Source organism: Schistocerca cancellata, chromosome 7 (assembly GCF_023864275.1).
Source record: "Schistocerca cancellata isolate TAMUIC-IGC-003103 chromosome 7, iqSchCanc2.1, whole genome shotgun sequence".
NCBI lineage: Eukaryota > Metazoa > Arthropoda > Insecta > Orthoptera > Acrididae > Schistocerca > Schistocerca cancellata.
In genome coordinates, this window is record NC_064632.1 from 409,780,348 (window position 1) to 409,801,690 (window position 21,343).

General features: G+C 36.7%; 1 protein-coding gene across 1 annotated transcript in view; it reads right to left on the reverse strand.

Moving 5' to 3' along the window:
• Positions 1–5,779: 5,779 nt before the first annotated feature.
• Positions 5,780–21,343, reverse strand: part of LOC126092184 (slit homolog 1 protein-like) — a 98,551-nt gene continuing 82,987 nt past the window's right edge. Inside the window, exon 9 of the mRNA XM_049907660.1 lies at positions 5,780–7,973. Within this exon, the coding sequence (XP_049763617.1) occupies positions 7,709–7,973 (265 nt within the window). The 3' untranslated portion in view covers positions 5,780–7,708. The remainder of the gene's footprint in view (positions 7,974–21,343) is intronic.

Consider the following 21,343-nt stretch of genomic DNA (forward strand, 5'->3'; position numbering starts at 1 on the left):
CGGCGGGTCTTGTCAAGGGTTAACCCTCTTCCACATTTCTCTGTCAATAGCCAGTCTTTTCATTTCTGAATATTTGCCTCCTTTGATATTGTCCAGCATTTGATATCTTCTTTTCCCTCTTCCCCTTTTCCCCTTCACCATTCCTTCTATTTCTTCCTTCAATAAACAGTCCCTCCTCAAACAAAGTCCAATCACCGAGCGAGGTGGCGCAGAGGGTAGACACTGGACTCGCATTCGGGAGGACGACGGTTCAATCCTGCGTCCGGCCATCCTGATTTAGGTTTTCCGTGATTTTCCTAAATCGCTCCAGGCAAATGCCGGGATGGTTCCTTTGAAAGGGCATGGCCGACTTCCTTCCCAGTCCTTCCCCAATCCGATGAGACCGATGACCTCGCTGTCTGGTCTCCTTCCCCAAAAACGACAACGACAATGTCCAATCCAGTTCCATTTTCTCTTTCTGATGACTTTCAGCATGTTTCTTTCTTCTCCAACTCTTCTTAATACTTGCTCATTCCTTACTTGGTCTTCCAATTTCACTCGTTCCATTCTTCTCCATATCCACATCTTTAGTGCGTCCAATTTTCTTTCATCTTCCTTCCTCAATGTCCAGGTCTCCACACTATATAGTGCAATGCTCCAGATGTAAGATCTGGCAAATCTTTTCCTCAGATCTGTTGCCACAAATAATTCTCTGGGCAAAAGTTGTCGCTGTTTATCTCTTGTATTGGTTTTTTACATAGCCTGAAACAATCACTCATTAAACACAGTTCCCATTTCAATAATCAAATCCCAGCTCAGCTCCACCAACTACATCGTTCTGCACGGATCATTAATTTAACTAACTTTCTATAGCATGGTGTTCATTTGATGAAAGAATATAACAGTTTCCAACTTCATAAAATTTATTGACAACTGAACTGCATACTCATCACATTAACAAAAACACTGACTGACATACTTCACAGATCTCTTTGACTGACTGACAAAACAACTCAACCACTGACTCCCTCGCAGCATTGCTGTTTTGCTTTATATAGAATTTTAACAATAAATTTCAAAATAACCCATTATTAATTTTGTACAATTTTGATGTTACAATTAAAATTTACAAAATGTAGAGAAACTGATTTTACAGCCAAATAAGGTACAAAATACAATATAAATTGACATAACTTTTAAAGTATCGTCACTAGTTTTAAATATGAACTAACATTCAGTTACAGTACAAATCTCATGCTTTATCCGACTACATATGTAAAATTTACAAGTAAGGCCTCAAATTCAAAAAATGGAAAAGTTGTGTGATGTAAACAATTGGAGAAATAGGTAGAAATGTAATCACAAGGTATGTTAATTACAGAGGAGGACACAAAAATAGATAACAATTGAAAATACATTGTTTGGTAATAACTTTTAAGCCGTTTCTCAAGATAATGATGTTCTCTGTGTTGACCCACCAATCAACTGCAATTAAGGTAATTACAGGCGCCAACCGCTTATGCCAACATTTCCACAGCCTCTTAATATTTGCCGCCAGAAATTTAACACTTCAGTTTCTTGATTAAACATCTAATTCAGCACCTGCACATAATTTTGTTAATGACAACAATCCTCTGACAATCATGATAATATACGCCCTTCCAGAACAGTCTATATGCTTTCACAATGAATATCAAGTATTTTAGCAAACTGGACAGAATGACACACATACAAGTCCCTGGGAAGCACTGACTTGTCCAATAACTCTCCGGATGAATGTAAAAAAAAGTCGTATCAGACATTTCATATGATTCTTGGAGAAGGCTGTATCGTTATAGGCTCATTTGAAAGTGTTGTATTAAAAATCATGAGAGGAAAAATATTAGCTACCAATGACTCACCACATGCATCAAAAGGGTGGCAGAAAATGAATGTCCAGGAGGTCCAGAGATCAGCCTTCTATGGGATATGTGTATTACACTTCACAAAACGGACATAATTGACATTCAAGATTTGTTCAAAACAAACCATTAACTTGCACCATGAACACCAAACAAGAAATGGCTTGCCACAGTGATCACAAAGGTTCATACCATTAAGATCAAAGGCAAACTCCTTGGAAGTTAAAAACCAGGCTGAACATTCAGTTGGGTATCTAGTCTTAAAGAATGTATGTAGAATCATATTGGTGTAATGAGATGATGAGAACTGATAGAACGTAATAGCATGCAACAAAATGCAAAACAGTTTCTCATGGAGCTCATCGTGAAACAGGCTATCCCTTAAGGCACAGCTGCAGATAGTGTGATGATATGTTTTACAGGCGCAGTAAATAAACAACTAGAGGCTGAATCTGTCCAGTGATTGCAGATGGTATGAATTGGAATGTCACACACTTTTCAGGAGGAACAGTTTACTCTAAAGGAGTATGGTTTTTATATGCACGTCAGGAATAAAGCTAAAGCAAGTTATTTTGACCAGCTACTGGCCAGAACCAGTGCTCATTCTATAGCTGTAGTTCTCTTACACCCAGTTTCCCATTATTGCATGCTGTGACAAAAATATTCCCTACTTTCCGTGCAAGATCACACACATGAGAAAGAATCTTAAGGGGCAAAGCACCTCCAACTTTTCGCAGCACAAGAAATAACTCTGCAGCCAACTTTGTACCTCTAATTTCCAGGGTTCCTTTCATATGCATTTCCTCTTCAAACTCCCATTGATTGGAGTTGAAATGATGGGATTAGTTTGTTTATCTCATTTTGGGTTGATTCTACAGTTTGCTATGCATTGCCAATTGATGCTTTGTTCGAAATTTTGTAATCTTACCTCTTCCAATTCTGTAGCACTGTTTGAAGTTATGCAACCATCCACTGCTTCCCTTGAAATCACTGTAATCTATCTTGTGCTATTTGATATGCATAACATAGTAGGTTACTATCATGCATATCCTGTCAGTTGTATCAAGCATCCTTGAAGCATGGAAACACAAGTTTTTGTAACAAGTGTGCCATGTCCTCCCTTGAATATCTCTAGTTCTTCTTATGTGTATTATTGCTATGTTATGGTAATGTTATGGTAATATTGCTGCAGATTTATTCAAAATGTGTTCATAACTATTTCTTTACTATGATGTGGATGATGTTGCATGTGCATAATTGTGTTTAGTACCTGTTCCATGGACAATGATAGTCCTTCACTATGTTTCACAGGAGACAGTATATGTGGCTCCCTGTCTGACAAGGACAATAAACTACATGGTTTGACACCTGTTTCAATATCACTTTCACTTGTTAAGCATGTATTGTCATCATTTTACTCTTCTTGTACATTGTTCACACAGTTGAGTGCGTATGACACTGCACATTCCACTGACTCATCTTGCAGGTATGCTAATATTTTATTTGTCACTTCTTTCTCACTCTGCAAAATTCCTTGCAGTCCTTTCTCACAAAATGTCAATTTCAGCAACTGATGTAGATGTAATGCAATGTTTACTTTGTTCATTGTGCCACTGCTTTGCTTTGTATCAACAGCACCAGTATTGTAGCAGTGTTGCAAATTACGCATTGACTAAGCAGTTCAACTATGCTCTGTAGCCTCATGCTGTGCTCACCATTGGATACCTCCAATCCCATGCCCTATTGCCGTTAGTAGCCAGTATTGTCATTGCATGGCAAACAACATGTGGGGCACTGAATGCTGTAAACATCACTGGCCTTTTGTGAACTCGCGTTGAAGGGGTTCCTTGTTAGTGTTTACAAATGTACATGACTATGTTCTTTGAAAATACCAATGTAGTCAAGGAAATATTAATCTAGTAATGGAAGATACACAGCAGCTATGTAGTATAAATGACACCGCAGCACCTTTTTTCAAAATAGCAGCTTTCTTTCTAATTTACTTGGTTAAATTTAGGTAGCACATACACGAATAGCATTAAGCAATTTATACGATTTATTAGCTTTTTGTTAATGTATTCCATACCATTGAAGGTCCCCATTTTTGATAATATCTGTGGAGCATGATGAATGAATGAATCTCCTACTTCCTCAGATCTCTGAAGTTTCAGTCAAATCTGTCTGTTACCTATAAACTTTGTGAGAGAATTGTTGGCCAGTCCTTACCTTCATGAGAAGTATCAATAACGCCAATAGACACACTAATAGTTTCCTCCTTGGAGAGGAGAAAGAGATAGATTGTGGAAGCTTAAAAAGGAAGGACCCACCTGTTGTGATTATATTCTCTCCTTGTACTGAGGTCAAAGTGACTTGTCCTTAATTGTAAACCTTCACCAATTTATTCCCCCCAACTCCTCAAAATTAGGAACTATCAGTTCCAAAAGTGATGATGGTGTATGTACTTTTATATATGTGACTATTGGCAGCACTGAGATTACTGGCCAACGATTCTATATCATAATTTTATAATTTTCTTTAGGAAATTTTCCTTTTGATACAAGTGATGGTTATTTGCTGAGTTCCTGTAGACTTGTGCCACCTTTATACTTTTTATTTAAGAAGAATGAATGTGTTAATTATTTTAAAATGTGTATCTGAACCAGGGCAATAATGGCTTAGTATATAAAAGGGAGCAAAGGAAACATGTTATACAGCATGTATCTTTTATACCTAAACATAATTCCCAAAAAGTTTTATTGTTGGCATTTGACCATCAAGCCCTGATAAACTATTAACTATAATTTTTATTGGTAAATCATTGTTGGACCTCAAAATAAGTTATAAGTGGCCACATGTTATTCCCATCAATTCTTGTTGAGAAGTTTGCTATCTAAAGTAATCTAAAATTGAACATCAGTAACTCAAGATGCCTGCCTACCTGAAAATCAACGTTATAGTGTCTCCAGATTGTGAACCTCCATTTAAATCTGCAAAGCCTTATTAATCTCCAACTACATAATGAATATTAACAGATTTTCTTCAGGTGATAGGTAAGGCCTTAGCACAGTTAGATTATGTGTACCCATACCACTATTGTGGGACAACATTCTGTTCAGCTTAATATTGATTAATCTGTAAGACTGGGACTTTAATTTTACATATGACTTAGTGTCCATTTTGTAATTAATAATAAAAATCAATACCACCTTTACAAAACTTGTTTTACATATGCATGTTGTATGAAATTATTTTAGTGATTGTGCTTCATGTATCAGATAGGCTCGAGATAAAAAGCATTTATGCTAAGCAACATTATTGCTGAGGTTCATTTATCCTTCAGTTTTTTATAATTTTTTCCTGTGTTGATTGTCATTTGACCACTTCATGCTTTTGAACACTGTGTTATTAAATGTTGGATTAAAACAGATTTACTCTGAACCTCAATATTTTTGGAAAATCTTGTTGTTTGGAGTAAATCTACTTTATTGAAACATTTAATAACAAAGCATCCAAAGCATAAAACTGTCTGAGAGTAACAAGTGACAATCAATACATGGTATAGTTCCAAAAAGCCAAAGAATAAACAAGCATCAGTGATAATGTCACTTAGCATGAAGATTTCATGTCTTGAGCATATTTGATACACAATGCACAACTGCTACACTGTAATACCCAAAACAAACTGAATGGTTCTGCAAATTTTGTTAGTAATCAACCTTCTAATTATATGTACTCACCATTAATGCATTTTGCCAAATTATTTTTTGATGAAATGAATGTAAGCTAACAAAAGTAAAGCTTAAGTCTTTAAATAAATAAATTTATTTGTGAAAAAGTTAAAAATTACAAATGTGAATTCAGTTCATGATTGTACAATGTAATGATATACATGATGCATTCACAATTTTATAATTCACATTTATTGTGGAATGTTATTTCAGCTTTCTTAAGCACAAAATTTACTTTATGCAAAGGTGCAGTAAACAACTATTCTGACCCACTCAAAGCATTCAACAGCACAGTTCCATTACATCCCAGCCAACTGCACAATCCCACTATGAGGCATTTATCTACAAGATAATTAGTAACCAAACAAGCAGTTGGCTGAGATCTAATGCAACTGTGCTGTTGAATGCTTTGAGTGGGTAATTATTGTGGGGTAACTCCTGTCCGTGGCAATAGAGTGATACAATGAGAGTTTATTACATCACTGTTTAACCAAACAGTGCTTAGCTTGTATTATGTAGGTTTATCTTATCGCTGTTTATTTATACTAAGAGTAAACAGTGACTTTATTAACGTGTGTTTACCTTGGTAACATAAAGACAGCTATTCTTTACATGTGTGAAAAACATGCTGCATGTCCACCCATATTATGAAAAATGGCAGACCCACTCAAGGGTTAATGACAAGCAGGTGAATATTTTTCTCATTAACTTTGCAATGTTATCAGAATAGAAAAAAATCTACTTTCGCTGCTGCAATGTTTTTACTGTGTTAAAATAATGAGATCACTGTGATGGAGGATGTAATAATGACAGTTCACAAAATCATTGAGAGAATGATAATAACGAAGTTACTTTTCAGAAAACTCAAGAATAATTCACGTAGTTTTGAGACTTCTGGGAAGCCCCATGTCTCAGAACATATGCAAAAATCACAGTATGTAGCAGTACTTAACAGAGGATAATTTATTCTGTACAGAATAACCTACAGAACAACTGGGAGATCCACCTTTGGTAATTATCGTCTGGAGTGAAGTCCAACAGTGAGTGGGTGATGGTAGATAACATGATGTATGGAGTAATGTTGTTGCTTAATATGAATCTACAAAAGATCAAATATAAGCACCATTGAATAATTAATTATTGCACTACAGGTTTGTACAACTAAGTTGATATTATTTTGACATCTTGTTGCAATATTCAATGTCATAACACTCAATACTCAATGTGATAACACTAGAATCTGTAGTAAAAATTAATTCACTTATACTCCTCCTGTTTAACATCTATCATATTATTGCACCACCTCCTTGCAAATAACATACTTCTTCTTCCACAATTAAGCTGAATCCTTCACATTACAATCTAACACACATGTGCTCCTTTGTTACAGTAAATAGAATTTGAAATACATATATTACGCTGTATGATTCAAATTGTTTTATGCTGGACACCAAAGAGGGAAATGATAAGTTTCAAAAACTTAGATGTGAAATGTATATTAGAATTATGTGGATGCAGGGTTAATGGTACTTCAGCTTTATAAGGAGATACAATAATGTTGAATTAGCATTCCTAATTTTTTTGCCATTACTGATGGCTTATCAATATGACAGCCATTGTTAATATATTTGTGCCTCTCAGCAGGTTGAAGAAATGGATATGAAGATGGAAAGAAAGCCACAATGTATGTTAAATGTGTGAGTAATTAAAGAAGCTTCTCAAAATTTGTAAATAATGTTGGTGAAATAATTGTATATCATAATGGTTGCTGCTGGACTTTCAACAATAGAAAGCTCTTATTTTATGTGTTTTTATCCCCAGAGAAGTGAGGAGAAAAGATGTAGACCTACATAAGAAATATGGAATATTTCTCCAACTACTGTGTAGACCATTCCCCTGTTTGTAATTTAGCAATTTCTTCAGATACATCTAATCATGAAATGTACCTGGTTGTCACATATATAAGGTAATAAACATGGTCTTTAAAAAATTGATCGCTACTGATAGACAGTGATGAAGCATCAGACTATATACCAGTCATGTGGTCTCATGCACCACACACTTTGACATCTCCTTACTCAATCATACCATTTTCATTGGTTAGAAACGGCGGTTTCGCCTGCGCACAGCAGTTCGTCGTCTCCATGTGAGAGCAACACCAATCACAACCAGGATGATAAGCAGCACACACAATCCTAGTATGACACCAAGTGCCACACCTGAGCCACCCATAGTAAGGCTGACACTCACATCTCCGTCTGAGGCTGCTGTCATGCGACTGAATGGTTCCCCGCACAATGCAGGCCTTGACTGATTGAAGAAATGTACTAATCGCCTTCCTCGCAATGCTGCAGGTGTGCTACATCTGCAATAAAAATAAGATGTAACTGAAGTTAGTGTAAAACTGTCAACAATAAGTCATGTGGGCCTAAGAACATCTTACTGTGCCTTTTCTGAGAGTATGAATAATTTACTGTATTTTAGTAAAGTGTTGTTTCCTAGTGTTATACAATATGCCTCCTTTACAGTTATTTATTCAATTGGAATTTTAATTATGGGAAAAACTTTTTGGATATAGCAATTATTGCACAAGGGAACACTACCAACAGCTATAAGCCAATTAAAATTACTTGACTGCTGACTTCTGTCAATTGCTGCTACAGTATTGTCACATCCACTGTCAACTACTAGTTGTTGCAGTGATGTTTGCTGATGACACTAGCATTTTTATAAAAGGATACACCAAGGATAATCTACAGCAGAGTGTTTCTAGGACAGTAAATGAGACAGGAAAATGGTTTAGCAATAATGCTTTGATCATAAATAAGGATAAAACGGTATTGACGAATTTCAATAATATTAAAAGTAAAGCTATAAGAAGAGTAAAAGCTAAGTTAGGAAACTATGTTATTGCACATGGTTCATACACAAAATTTGTAGGTATAAGGGTGGATGAGCACTTGAGACAGGAAAAGCATCTAGAAGTTTTGAGTAAAAAACTATGTAAATGCTGCTATGTGCTAAGAATACTTCGGGTGTTGCAACACTGAATCATTGCTGTGTGACTAGTATGCTTATATGAACAGTTTGCTTAGATATGGTGTGATCTTCTGGGGAAATACAGGTATGGCAAAAAAAGATTTCAAACTTCAAAAAGGGCTATTAGAATAATGAAAGGAGTTCCCTGTAGAGTGTCATGCAGGGAAATATTTAAAGAATTTAAAATAATGACTCTTGCCAGCTTATACGTCTATGAATGTGTCTGCTTCCTGAAAACTCACCAGGAATTTTTAACATTAAATAATCAGGTTCATAACCATGAAACAAGGAACAGAGATGATTTTCACAGAGACACTCGCAAAGGAGTGCTCTACCAAAGAAGTGTAAACTATCAGCACATAATACTTTTTAGTGCATTGCTTTCTACAGTAAAGAAAATTAAAGAATTTCATATATCAAGGTAGATCTTAAAGAATTTTTACTAACACATAGTCTTTATAACATTGAAGAATATCTGAATATGGAAAAGTAATATTATTTATATATACTGATATGAAATATTTATATTTATTATCCAAGTTTTTGTAACAAATTAAATATAAGAAATTATTGTTATTGACTACATCCATACAATGTTTATTGTTAGCAGGTGAGTAAAGAGATTGATTTGAATTGAGTTGAATTGAATTGAACTGAATTGAGTTACAGGTGACATACAAACTGTAGAAAAGGTAACAGAACATCTAAAAAGCAATTGCCACCCTCAACCAGTTCTCAATACCTTCACCAGCACAATTGCACATTGGGAGCAGAGACAGAAAAGATAATTCATAGTAAAATAAAGAAAAGAATCATCAGCACAAAAAGACATGATCCCTTTCTTCCTCCCTCCACCATGGCAGTCAAATTATTAATGAACCACTGTCTCATTAAATAAATGCTTCATTTTCAGATGCAGTATTCCCAAGAAAACTTAAAATAGCAAAAGTCATACCCACACATAAAAAATGACCTAAAGAAGATCCTAGCAACTGCCATCCAGTTGCAGAGCTGTCTGTATTCAGCAAAATATTTGAATATGCAATGACTGCCAGACTAAAATCATTTATTAGAAAAAATAGCATTAATTCTGCTTAGTGTGGTTTTCAAGAAAATAAAACCACTGCTGATGCAATGGTACTACTCTACACCTTGCTGACAAGAAATGCCCAGGTGTATGTGTCGTTCTTGACCTTGAAAACGCTTTTGACATGGTTAATCACAACATACTTGTGGAAAATTGGATTCTTATGGGATAAGGGGAATTACTCATGGCTGGCTCACCAGCTATGTCAAAGACTGAGCATGATACATTCATATAAAAAGACAATCAATCAGGAATTCTAAATGAGGTGCACTCATCTACACAGACCATAAAACATGGTGACCCACCTATTCTATGGCCCTTGTTATTTCTACTTTATATAAATGACCTCCCTTCCAACCTACACGCAGCAAGGCATTTCTCTTCATTGATGGTACTATTATCCTCATATCAAATACCAATGAATCTCTTCAGCCAACAGGTAATAGAAATACAACCCAACTAGACTCATGGTTTTCATCAAATAGACTACTACTAGCAGCAAATGCAAAAAAGACAGTCTGTCTGTAATGGGACACCCTTTTCTAATATTACCTTTTTTTAAATAGAAATAACTGATAATATGTATACTATTGATTCTTGTATAGGTGAACATTATCTCAGCTATTTAACAAAAGAAATTTCATATAATTTAGTATATGATGTATCTAAAAACAAAGATGTTGTAACTTACCAAATGAAAGCATTGGTATGTTGATAGACACACTAACAAACACAAACACACACACAAAATTCAAGCTTTCGCAACCTGCAGTTGCTTCATCAGGAAAGAGGGAAGGAGAGGGAAAGACGAAAGGATGTGGGTTTTAAGGGAGAGGGTAAGGAGTCATTCCAATCCTGGGAGTGGAAAGACTTACCTTACGGGGAAAAAGGGACAGGTATACACTTGCGCGTGCGCGCGCGCGCGCGCACACACACACACACGCACACACACACACACACACACACACACACACACACACACACACATATATATATATCCATCCGCACATATGTGTGTATTATATTCATGTCATTAGTATATGATGTATTACATTTCAGGCTAAAATGTATAATTTGTTACAATCAATATGTACTAACTGTTAAAATTATTGTTCTTTTTAAAATATTTGAAATTAAGAAATACCTGGCATACTTGAAATTTATAATATTATTAATTGCACAATCTAACACTAATTATCAAATTTATTTCTGGATTCATTTATAATATAATGATGTGGCTTATTAAAGATTCTTCTTTTGTCAAGAAAGTTTTTAAACTCTTTTGCTTTGTAAACTCTTTGGAATGTTGTGAGTACCGCAGAATGTGAGTAGTAGTGGGCATGCCTCTGATGGAAATGCTTGCATATTTCTAATACTGTTGATGACAATGTGAATTAGTGTTCTGAAATAAAGATTGTGAAGAAAATGTGATATATAAGAATGGGATAAAATAAAAAGGTATTCATAGCAACAGGCAAATCTTCATCAGTTATTTAGTCATCAAGAACCTACACAATCAAAATTTCAGCCACAAGAGTGTACCCCTAGCCACAAGACTTGGAGCCAACAAGAAGAGAAAATGAAGATAAGTAAAAAGTTTTTCTTTTAAATATCTTATGCCTCTCAAAGCTTTTGAAAATAATGAAGAGAGTAAGACAGAAAATTTTAATAGTGATGTGTGGGAGGGTAAGATTACAAATGTGGACGTCAGCCATGATATGCTGACTGATAATGAAGTTTTGTCTGTTGCAGAAGAAGAATGGATTTTGGATGTGTGTATTTCCAGTTTTTATATACAGATGAAATTACAATCACTTGAAGAAAGATGACTGAGAGCTGCCAAATAAAGTCGTATCGACAGTGATGAGATAATATCAACAATGACTGGCCAGATGAATTGAAACAGGTCTTTTGCTAATAAAACACAGTCTTTGGTTAGTCTGCCCCACTACATTTTCTATGTGTTCCTTCCAATATAAGTTGTTTGTAATTGTAATACCTAGGTATTTAGTTGAATTTACGGCTTTTAGATTAGACTGATTTATCATATAACCGAAGTTTAATGAGTTCCTTTTAGCACTTTTCATTATTCAGGGTCAACTGCCACTTTTTACACCATTCAGATATTTTTTCTAAATTGTTTTGCAGTTTGTTTTGGTCTCCAGATGACTTTATTAGTCGATAAACGACAGCATCATCTGCAAACAACCAAAGGCGGCTGCTCAGATTGTCTCCCAAATCATTTATATAGATAAGGAACAGCAAAGGGCCTATAACACTACCTTGGGGAACTCCAGAAATCACTTCTGTTTTACATGATGACTTTCCATCAGTTACTATGAACTGTGACCTCTCTGACAGGAAATCACAAATCCAGTCACATAACTGAGACGATATTCCATAAGCACGCAATTTCAATATGAGCCGCTTGTGTGGTACAGTGTCAAAAGCCTTCCGGAAATCCAGAAATACAGAATTGATCTGAAATCCCTTGTCAATAGCACTCAACACTTCATGTGAATAAAGAGCTAGTTGTGTTTCACAGGAACGATGTTCTCTAAACCCATGTTGATTGTGTGTCAAAAGACAGTTTTCTTCAAGGTAATTATAATGTTCGAACACAATATATGTTCCAAAATCCTGCTACATATCAACGTTAATGATATGGGCCTGTAATTTAGTGGATTACTCATACTACCTTTCTTGAATATTGGTATGACCTGTGCAACTTTCCAGTCTTTGGGTATGGATCTTTTGTCGAGCGAACGGTTGTATATGATTGTTAAGTATAGAGCTAATGCATCAGTATACTCTGAAAGGAACCTAATTGGTATACAGTCTGGACCAGAAGACTTGCTTTTATTAAGTGATTTAAGTTGCTTCACTACTCCGAGGATATTTACTTCTACGTTACTCATGTTGGCAGCTGTTCTTGATTCTAATTCTGGAATATTTACTTCGTCTTCTTTTGTGAAGGCATTTTGGAAGACTGTGTTTAGTAACTCTGCTTTGGCAGACTGTCTTCGATAGTATCTCCATTGCTATTGCACAGATAAGGCATTGATTATTTCTTGCCGCTAACATACTTCACATGCAACCAGAATCTCTTTGGATTTTCTGCCAGGTTTCGAGACAACGTTTCATTGTGGAAACTGTTATAGGCATCTCACATTGAAGTCCGCACTAAATTTTGAGCTTCTGTAAAAGATCACCAATCTTGGGGATTTAGCATCTGTTTAAATTTGGCAAGTTTATTTAGTTCTTTCTGCAACAGTGTGCTAACCCATTTTGTGTACCAAGGAGGATCAGCTCCATCGTTTGTTAATTTATTTGGTATAAATCTCTATATTGCTGGTGATACTATTTCTTTGAATTTAAGTCACATCTGGTCTATACTTATATTATTAATTTGGAATGAGTGGAAGGCGTCAAGTGAATTTTTATCTGCTTTTTTGAATAGGTATATTTTTCACTTATTTTTCGGGGATTTGGGGATTACAATATTCAATCTGGCTATGACAACCCTGTGTTCATTAATCCCTGAATCAGTTTTGATGCTTGTTATTAAAGCCAGGATTATTTGTTGCTAAGAGGTAAAGTGTATTTTCACAACCGTTTACTATTCGAGTGGGCTCATGAACTAACTGCTCGAAATAATTTTTAGAGATTGCATTTAGCACTGTTTTGGATGATATTTTATGAGTATCTCCAGAATTAAACATGTATTTCTGCCAACATATTGTGGGTAAATTAAAGTCACCACCAACTATTATCATATGAGTCAGGTATGTGTTTGAAATCAAATTCAAGTTTTCTTCGAACCTTTCAGCAACTGTATCATCTAAATTTGGAGGTCAGTAAAAGGATCCAATTATTATTTTATTCCAGTTGCCAACAATGACCTCTGCCCATAGTAACTCACAAGAAGTATCTACTTCAATTTCGCGACAACTTAAACTACTTTTGACAGCTACAAACATGCAGCATCACCATGATATCCCGCAAACAAGTGTTTCGCCAAGTTGTCAGTGAACTGCTGTAAACATTTGCGGGTGAGGGTGGCATCTAGCTGGGTACCATTCCTCATACAACTGTCAAGCTTCATGAACATTACCATTGGCTAGTCCATAAACAAAAACCATATCTTGTTGTTCTTCAAACAAATACTACGCTGCCATGCTTACTGTGTGACTAAATTTCAGGTGACGTGTGTGTGTGTGATTTGAAGTGAAGCTTATGTGTGAATGCCTCTGACATGAGGTGGAGACCAACACCAAGACCTATTTGACATGAGTGCGTATCAAATTGGGGCAGTAATGGGGTGAGGGACAGTTTTATGTGTGAAATGACAACCTTAGCACTGTCTGTCAACTGACAAATGGCAACAGGGCAATCCAACAGCCAATCAGAGCGTGTGGCGCCAATTCTCCATAGTTTAAAAATGGTTCGTTATCAACCTACACAACATTAGTAATTTTGGTTCCTACTGGCATCAGCTATCCAGGGTTAAAATTTCATGACACAATTTTTCTCCACCCTGTATACTTGAACTTCTCTGTTTTATTAAACAAAACATCAATAGACTGCACAGGGATCTGGACAGTCAACATCATGACACAAGATCAAGAAAATCCTTAAGACTAGTTCCCCATTCTAATAAAATGTATAGCAATAGTGTTTAATGTATGGGAATCAAGCTCTACAATTATCTCCTGAAGGCTGTAGGAAGTATTATCAAACAATTTCATCAGAAATAACCTATTGTCCGTTAATGAACTTTTGCTGCTTGATTATGACCAGCATTATTATTTGAGCTTATTCTTCTCTGGTTTTATTATGAATACATATCTAATATACCTTCAGTAAGATGTACACGATAAGAAACAGTGCTGTGTCTACCCGTATCATGTTGTACACTTCTGTACATTGAGTGGATCAATAAATATACAAATACAATTAGAAATACAAATACAAACATGATAGGTCACTTCACTTGAGCAATGTTGGAAGTGGCCACTGTGAGGTATGATGGGTATGAGAGATGCTCTGTTGACAGTGACCAATAACAGAATTGCAGCAGATGACATGTTATGTAGCCCTGAATTTAAACTCGTGACCTAACCTAACCTGAACCTCATGATGTGCAATGTATCTGAGAAAATGGTGATCAAGAATCTGCAGCAGCACTAAATTCGTGATTGCTTTGTCTACAGCATTTAAGGCTAATCTCTATGAACAAACTAAAGACAGAAATGTTTCAGTTTCAGCCATTAAAGCAGACTGTAATTTCTCACTGTCAGTGATTACCTGAAACTATTGTCAAGCTGGCTACATGGGCTGCCATGTTACCAACTGATTAGCAGTCCTCGTTGGCACTTGGATGCAGATTATAGGTGACACAAGCAGATTTCAAACAAAAAAAGAATGACAGGAAGAAAATCAAGAGCAAATAAAAAGGTCAAAACGATGATGAAAATGCCACAGCAAAGCATTAGAAAGGAAATAAAATTACATTTAAACCAATTAACTGAAAAAATAATAATGAAAGTCTTTTGATTTGATTAAAAAAAATAAATTGCTGTATTTGATGAGATTCAAACGTATGACCTTCCACACATTAGGTTTATATCCTACTCAGTGTGCTATGCCATTACAGTGCAAAATATTGTTGTGTTTATGACTCTCATGATGCAGTCACAATGATTAATTACAACCTTCAAAAATACAGCTTCATGCAATGACATGCAAAGCTTACCTAACGTAAGCCAGTCTGTTGATTATAATAGCTACATATGTAATGCTGAACTGTGTCTCGTGTGGAAGGATCCTGTAGTATTTGGTTAGTGCTGTGAATGAAATGTCTGATTTCATCAGCATCAACATGTGTGTGTGTGTGTGTGTGTGTGTGTGTGTGTGTGTGTGTGTGTGTGTGTGTGTGTGTGTGTTTTGTGGCAGTTTGGCAATGGTGAAAGGTTCGGGCATGACGCTGAGCACTCTGATTACAGGAAATGAGCTACAATGTTTGAAGTGTCAACTGTCAGCTAATTTTAATCAGGCTAGAGGCAATTGTCTGTGTACGTGTGGGCAGGGGGATGCAGGATTAGCAGTGAAAGCCACCAGAGGAGGAGAGTATTCAGACACTTCAGACTTAAGCACTGCCTGTAGTTGTTCATTGTTAGCAATAAATAGATTTTTCTAAGCTGAGCACAGTTGGCTTGGGAAGGATTCAGTTCTTGCAGAAGGCTCTATTTGGAGATTCTGCACAGCTTAAATGCTGAAAAGTTTTATGTGATGTTAACTGTATATTAATATCCTGATTTCAGGGTAGAAATAGTGGCAATGAAAGATTCTGCCAGGAAAGAGCACTAAGCAGAGAAGTGTAATTCATGTTAGGATAGTAGCACCAGTGACAGAGTTCATTATGAAACAAGGGCCAGTCAATTAGCCATTGTCGTGTTTGTTGACGAAGTTGTATAATTATGTAAGCTGCTATATAGTTGAGGTTACTGATACAGTGTGCTGAGGAGTAAAAATAACAGGGTTGGCATCCTGTGGGGCAAGAAGAAGTACACAGTGTTTCAGGAAGTTTAACTGTGAAAGTGAGAGTCTGGCCTAGAAGTACTTGTAGATATTCAGTTTATGTGGAATGGTAGCAGGAATTTGCAGTTCCAATGCACTTCAGGAGCTGCAAATGAGGGAGAGATGGTGGAAGGGTGTGGAGACAGCAGTTTGCTCTTGACAACCCATGTAAGTTATACATGGCAAACTGGGAAGTGCATTACTTTCCAGCAGTAGCATGGTGACCAGTAAGACACACTGGAAAATGCATTTTATGTAGGGAATGGATCGGGCAAGGTTCATTAAGGTGGCAATCAGATGTGTTGTTTCCATGGAAACTCGAGCATTTTTATTTTTGTGATTATTGATTCCTTGATTTTCAACTATGATACTGACAATTTTCTGCCCATCGGTCTTAGGACTGACCAGGGCCAGGTGGCAGCTAAGCAGAGATGGCTAGTGATGTGTGACATTTGCTTCCATACTTGATGGAGAGGTTTTCTAAATGCAAGCAAGCAGGTAGCAGTGGAGCTTATTTCAGCAGATACTAATCAGCCTTCTTTAGTGGGTCAAAGAGGGGGGGGGGGGGGGGGATGCCATGCCTTACAAAAACTGAAAACATTTTTGTTAAACTAATTATGAAGGAGGTTAATCCATGTTCCTCAAATCCCTAATCATATGTTCCCTTGTTGACAGTATGGTGATATTCCAAAGTTGTGGCATTCACACAAGGTCACAACTGACAGTAGAAAATGTCTTGAATGTTTTTTGACCATTTGAAAGGAGAGAAAATTTCAAATTTAAAGATACAGACATGTCAGTGTTGTCTATACATAGTGGTTAGAACTCACATACTTGAAAATTCTCTTTCTGTTTTCTCAAAAATTACAGTAAACTGTTCATTGTTACTGTTATGATCCCAAATGTCAGTGAAGATCTTGGACTTAAATATAGTCTGCAGAACACATTACATTGCAAATCCCATACTGTGTGTGCCATCCATCACATCACATCAGTTAAGATGGCAGATAGTGCAGTAACTAAAACCAGAGTAAATCATACAACGATTAAATGATTATTAAGTTCTAGAGACAAATCAGAAATATGCCAGGTAGGGTTATGAAACATACAACATATGAAGGAAGGAAAGACACTGTGATATCACTAAATTTCTGTACAAATATTTAAAACTGAAGGAAAAATATTACAAAAGGTACTATCAAAATTATTTACAAGATATTTGAAAAAAAAAAGGAGATGCTTCACAACACGAGAACAATGTTGTAATGTTGTTTATCTTTACAAGGAAGAAGGCAGAAAAAGAAGGAAGGAAAAGAAATAAATACAGGACATAAATGAATTTGTAAAACACAAAAATGAATTTAAATTACTGTACCTCTTGAACAAATTTCAAGAAAGCTCTTGGTTCACTTTAGTAGTAACAGCCCTTGGGAAATAAAATACTGAATCCACCTTTGTTATTACAGTGATGATTATATATGTCAGTGTTACAGATTCAATTAGATTTAACATATTGATGGCTATGAAGCTGCCAGCGAATGCAGTAGAGGCTTGTGCCTGACATGTGCCAGCCGGTGGCCACACACTCCCCTCTGTTTAATGCAGAGTATCTTTGGATGGTGTGTAAAGTTGCAAAAAACCTATGTTCAAAATGTTGAGAAATTGTACTTGATTTCCTGTACACTGGTGCCAGCTCAATACAGAAATATAAATTAATGTACAGACCACACTATATTATGTACTAAACATGGTGGGCTGCATGGCCATTGGTGGGCAAACAGCATTAAGCATGAACCTCTGCTGTTTACACCTGCATTCTTGTGGCAGTCAACTTCTTGATCAAGAGAGTAAAGAAATTCAGAATTGGTAGAGGAGCCAGTCAAAGAGATTATGTATTGCCAAAACTATTTTTAGCAGACCTAGAAGTACCTTTTACATCCTTAAACTGGGAAAATGAAAACTCAATAACTGTGATGGAACGTGTGTGAACCATATTTCTTTTGGCTCGTGACATTGTATTGTTATTGTCTAGTGCAGAGTACACTTAACAGAGTAAGTTTGTAAGTGGCCCTGTAAATGAATTACAATAAGACTACAATAAAATAGTACAAACTAACGGCTACATCATCGAATCAGTTGAAAATTAGGGGCAGTTGAAGATGATTGGAGTGACAGCTCATTGGAGAGGGGTGTGGTGGGGGGAGGGATGTAGTGGGAGGAAGCATGCAGTTTGAAATGTGCCATACAATTGGTGTGAATACCAGCCAAGCCTTGGCAATGAGACATGGACTTAAATGCGAAAACCATTCAAAATTTTTCATTTACTCAATTACATATTGTGTCCCATAAATCCTATCATGAAGGATTGGGGATGTGGAATGAGTTAAGTTATACATTAACAGTCAGAAGTAGCTACTTGTATAAAACAGACTAATAGCAAATTATAACTAGTGCTAATCTATTTATGACAGTAATTATGACAATTACTTCTTCATTACTTTATATATGTTATATACTGGCTGGTTATAGTTAAGCTGATGGTGTTGCAAGTGCTGCAGTATGGGCTGTACACATTTCAGGATGCTGGAACATTATAGGTATATTCATTAATTGATAACTTGTGGAGTATGTTGGAAAAAATAACAGTTCCACTTTCTCCCACCAGGTGCTGTAAGCAGTCAGAATGTGAAAATGTTTCCTGTTTTGATGTCAGTATTCTGTTTGTCATTTGGTGACCCATGTTGATTTCTTTTGTAAAGTGACTGTTTGTGTAAAGGATTATGAAGGTTTGAAATTTTTGTACAAGTCTAATGGCAATTGAGAATAAAGACCGTGTACTATTGGCAAAGTTGTTTTATCAAAATGGCAGCAACAGCACTGCTGTATTGCAGAAATATTGCCAACAAAAACAGCTGAGAAGAGGCCCCATGTCAATAAACTGGATAAAGAATATGATCAAAAAATTTGAGGAAAGAGCTGAATTAGTTGGTACAGCAGGGAGAGGGAAGCAGTCCATTCCCATGGCAACTATAGATGAAGTAGCTGTAGCTATAGACGACTATGCATCACAAGCCTGAAATTCTGCTGACAGTGCTTGAGCTGTGTCATGGGAATTTTCTCTCCACAGATTAATAGTTCAAATGATTTGTGGTGCATTTTACACTAGTATCCCTACAAGATTCAAAATATGCACCAAATGAAACCCCAAGATAAGCTACAATGCTGTGACTTGCTCTTAATTTTTTGGCACATGAGGAAATGGATGACATGTGACAGTGGAATATTATTTGGACAGATGAGGGAGATTTTACTCTGCATGGTATGGTGAATGTGCTCTTATTGCATATGGGTTTCTACTCCACCAAATGCTTTGCAAGAATATCCATTGAACTCAGCTAACATGATTGTGTGGTGTCATTTCACAAGCCCCTTCATTTTTGTTCCATTTTTCTTCAAGCAGATGACACCTCGCAGGTCTGTTAGGTGTACAGTGACATCTCCACATAATAAGGACTGCCTCCTCCTCCAACATGTTATTCCAGCTTTGCAAGAACGCAACTGTGTCCACACCACTATTTTCTTGCAAGATGGGGTGACACCACATATCGCTGGCCAAGTGAAAGATTTGCTTTGACAAACCTTCTGTAATGACCAAATTACCTCTAAGCAACTTCAAGATGCATCTACATCTACATCCATACTCCACAAGCCACCTGACAGTGTGTGGCGGAGGGTACCTTGAGTACCTCTATCGGTTCTCCCTTCTATTCCAGTCTCGTATTGTTCATGGAAAGAAGGATTGTTGGTATGCTTCTGTGTGGGCTCTAATCTCTCTGATTTTATCCACATGGTCTCTTCGCGAGATATACATAGGAGGGAGCAATATACTGCTTGACTCTTCGGTGAAGGTATGTTCTCGAAACTTTAACAAAAGCCCGTACCGAGCTACTGAGCGTCTCTCCTGCAGAGTCTTCCACTGGAGTTTATCTATCATCTTCGTAATGCTTTCACGATTACTAAATGATTCTGTAATGAAGCGCACTGCTCTCCGTTGGATCTTCTCTATCTCTTCTATCGACTCTATCTGGTATAGATCCCACACTGCTGAGCAGTATTCAAGCAGTGGGCAAACAAGCATACTGTAACCTACTTCCTTTGTTTTCGGATTGCATTTCCTTGGTGAATTTCCGATGTCATCCACAAGGTCATTTATGTATATTGTGAATAGCAACGGTACTATGACACTCCCCTGCGGCACACCCGAAATCACTCTCACTTCGGAAGACCTCTCTCCATTGAGAATGACATGCTGCGTTCTGTTATCTAGGGACTCTTCAATCCAATCACACAATTGGTCTGATAGTCCATATGCTCTTACTTTGTTCATTAAACAACTGTGGGGAACTGTATCGAATGCCTTACGGAAGTCAAGAAACACGGCATCTACCTGTGAACCGTGTCTATGGCCCTCTGAGTCTCATGGACGAATAGCACGAGCTGGGTTTCACACGACCGTCTTTTTCGAAACCTATGTCGATTCCTACAGAGTAGATTTCTAGTCTCCAGAAAAGTCATTATACTTGAACATAATACGTGTTCCAAAATTCTACAGCTGATGGATGTTAGAGATATAGGTCTATAGTTCTGCACATCTGTTCGACGCCCCTACTTCAAAACGGGGATGACCTGTGCCCTTTTCCAATCCTTTGGAACGCTATGCTCTTCTAGAGCCTTCCAGATCCCCTGACCTAGATCCATGTGACTTCTGGTTGTGAGGATATCTGAAAGATTGTGTATATCAGGGATATATCCAGACTCTTCCTAGTTTTAAGGGTAGCACATGATGACATAATTCTCTGATTACACAAGATGTGCTGCTAGCAACTGTCGAACAAACCATGTTATGGGTATAACATGTTGCTGAGTTAGAAGACCATCTGAAAATGCATTGTAACTTGTGATCATATCCTAAGAAATATACCAGAACCACCATTATCAGGTGTTTGATCATTCCTCTCCTTTTCCTGCAT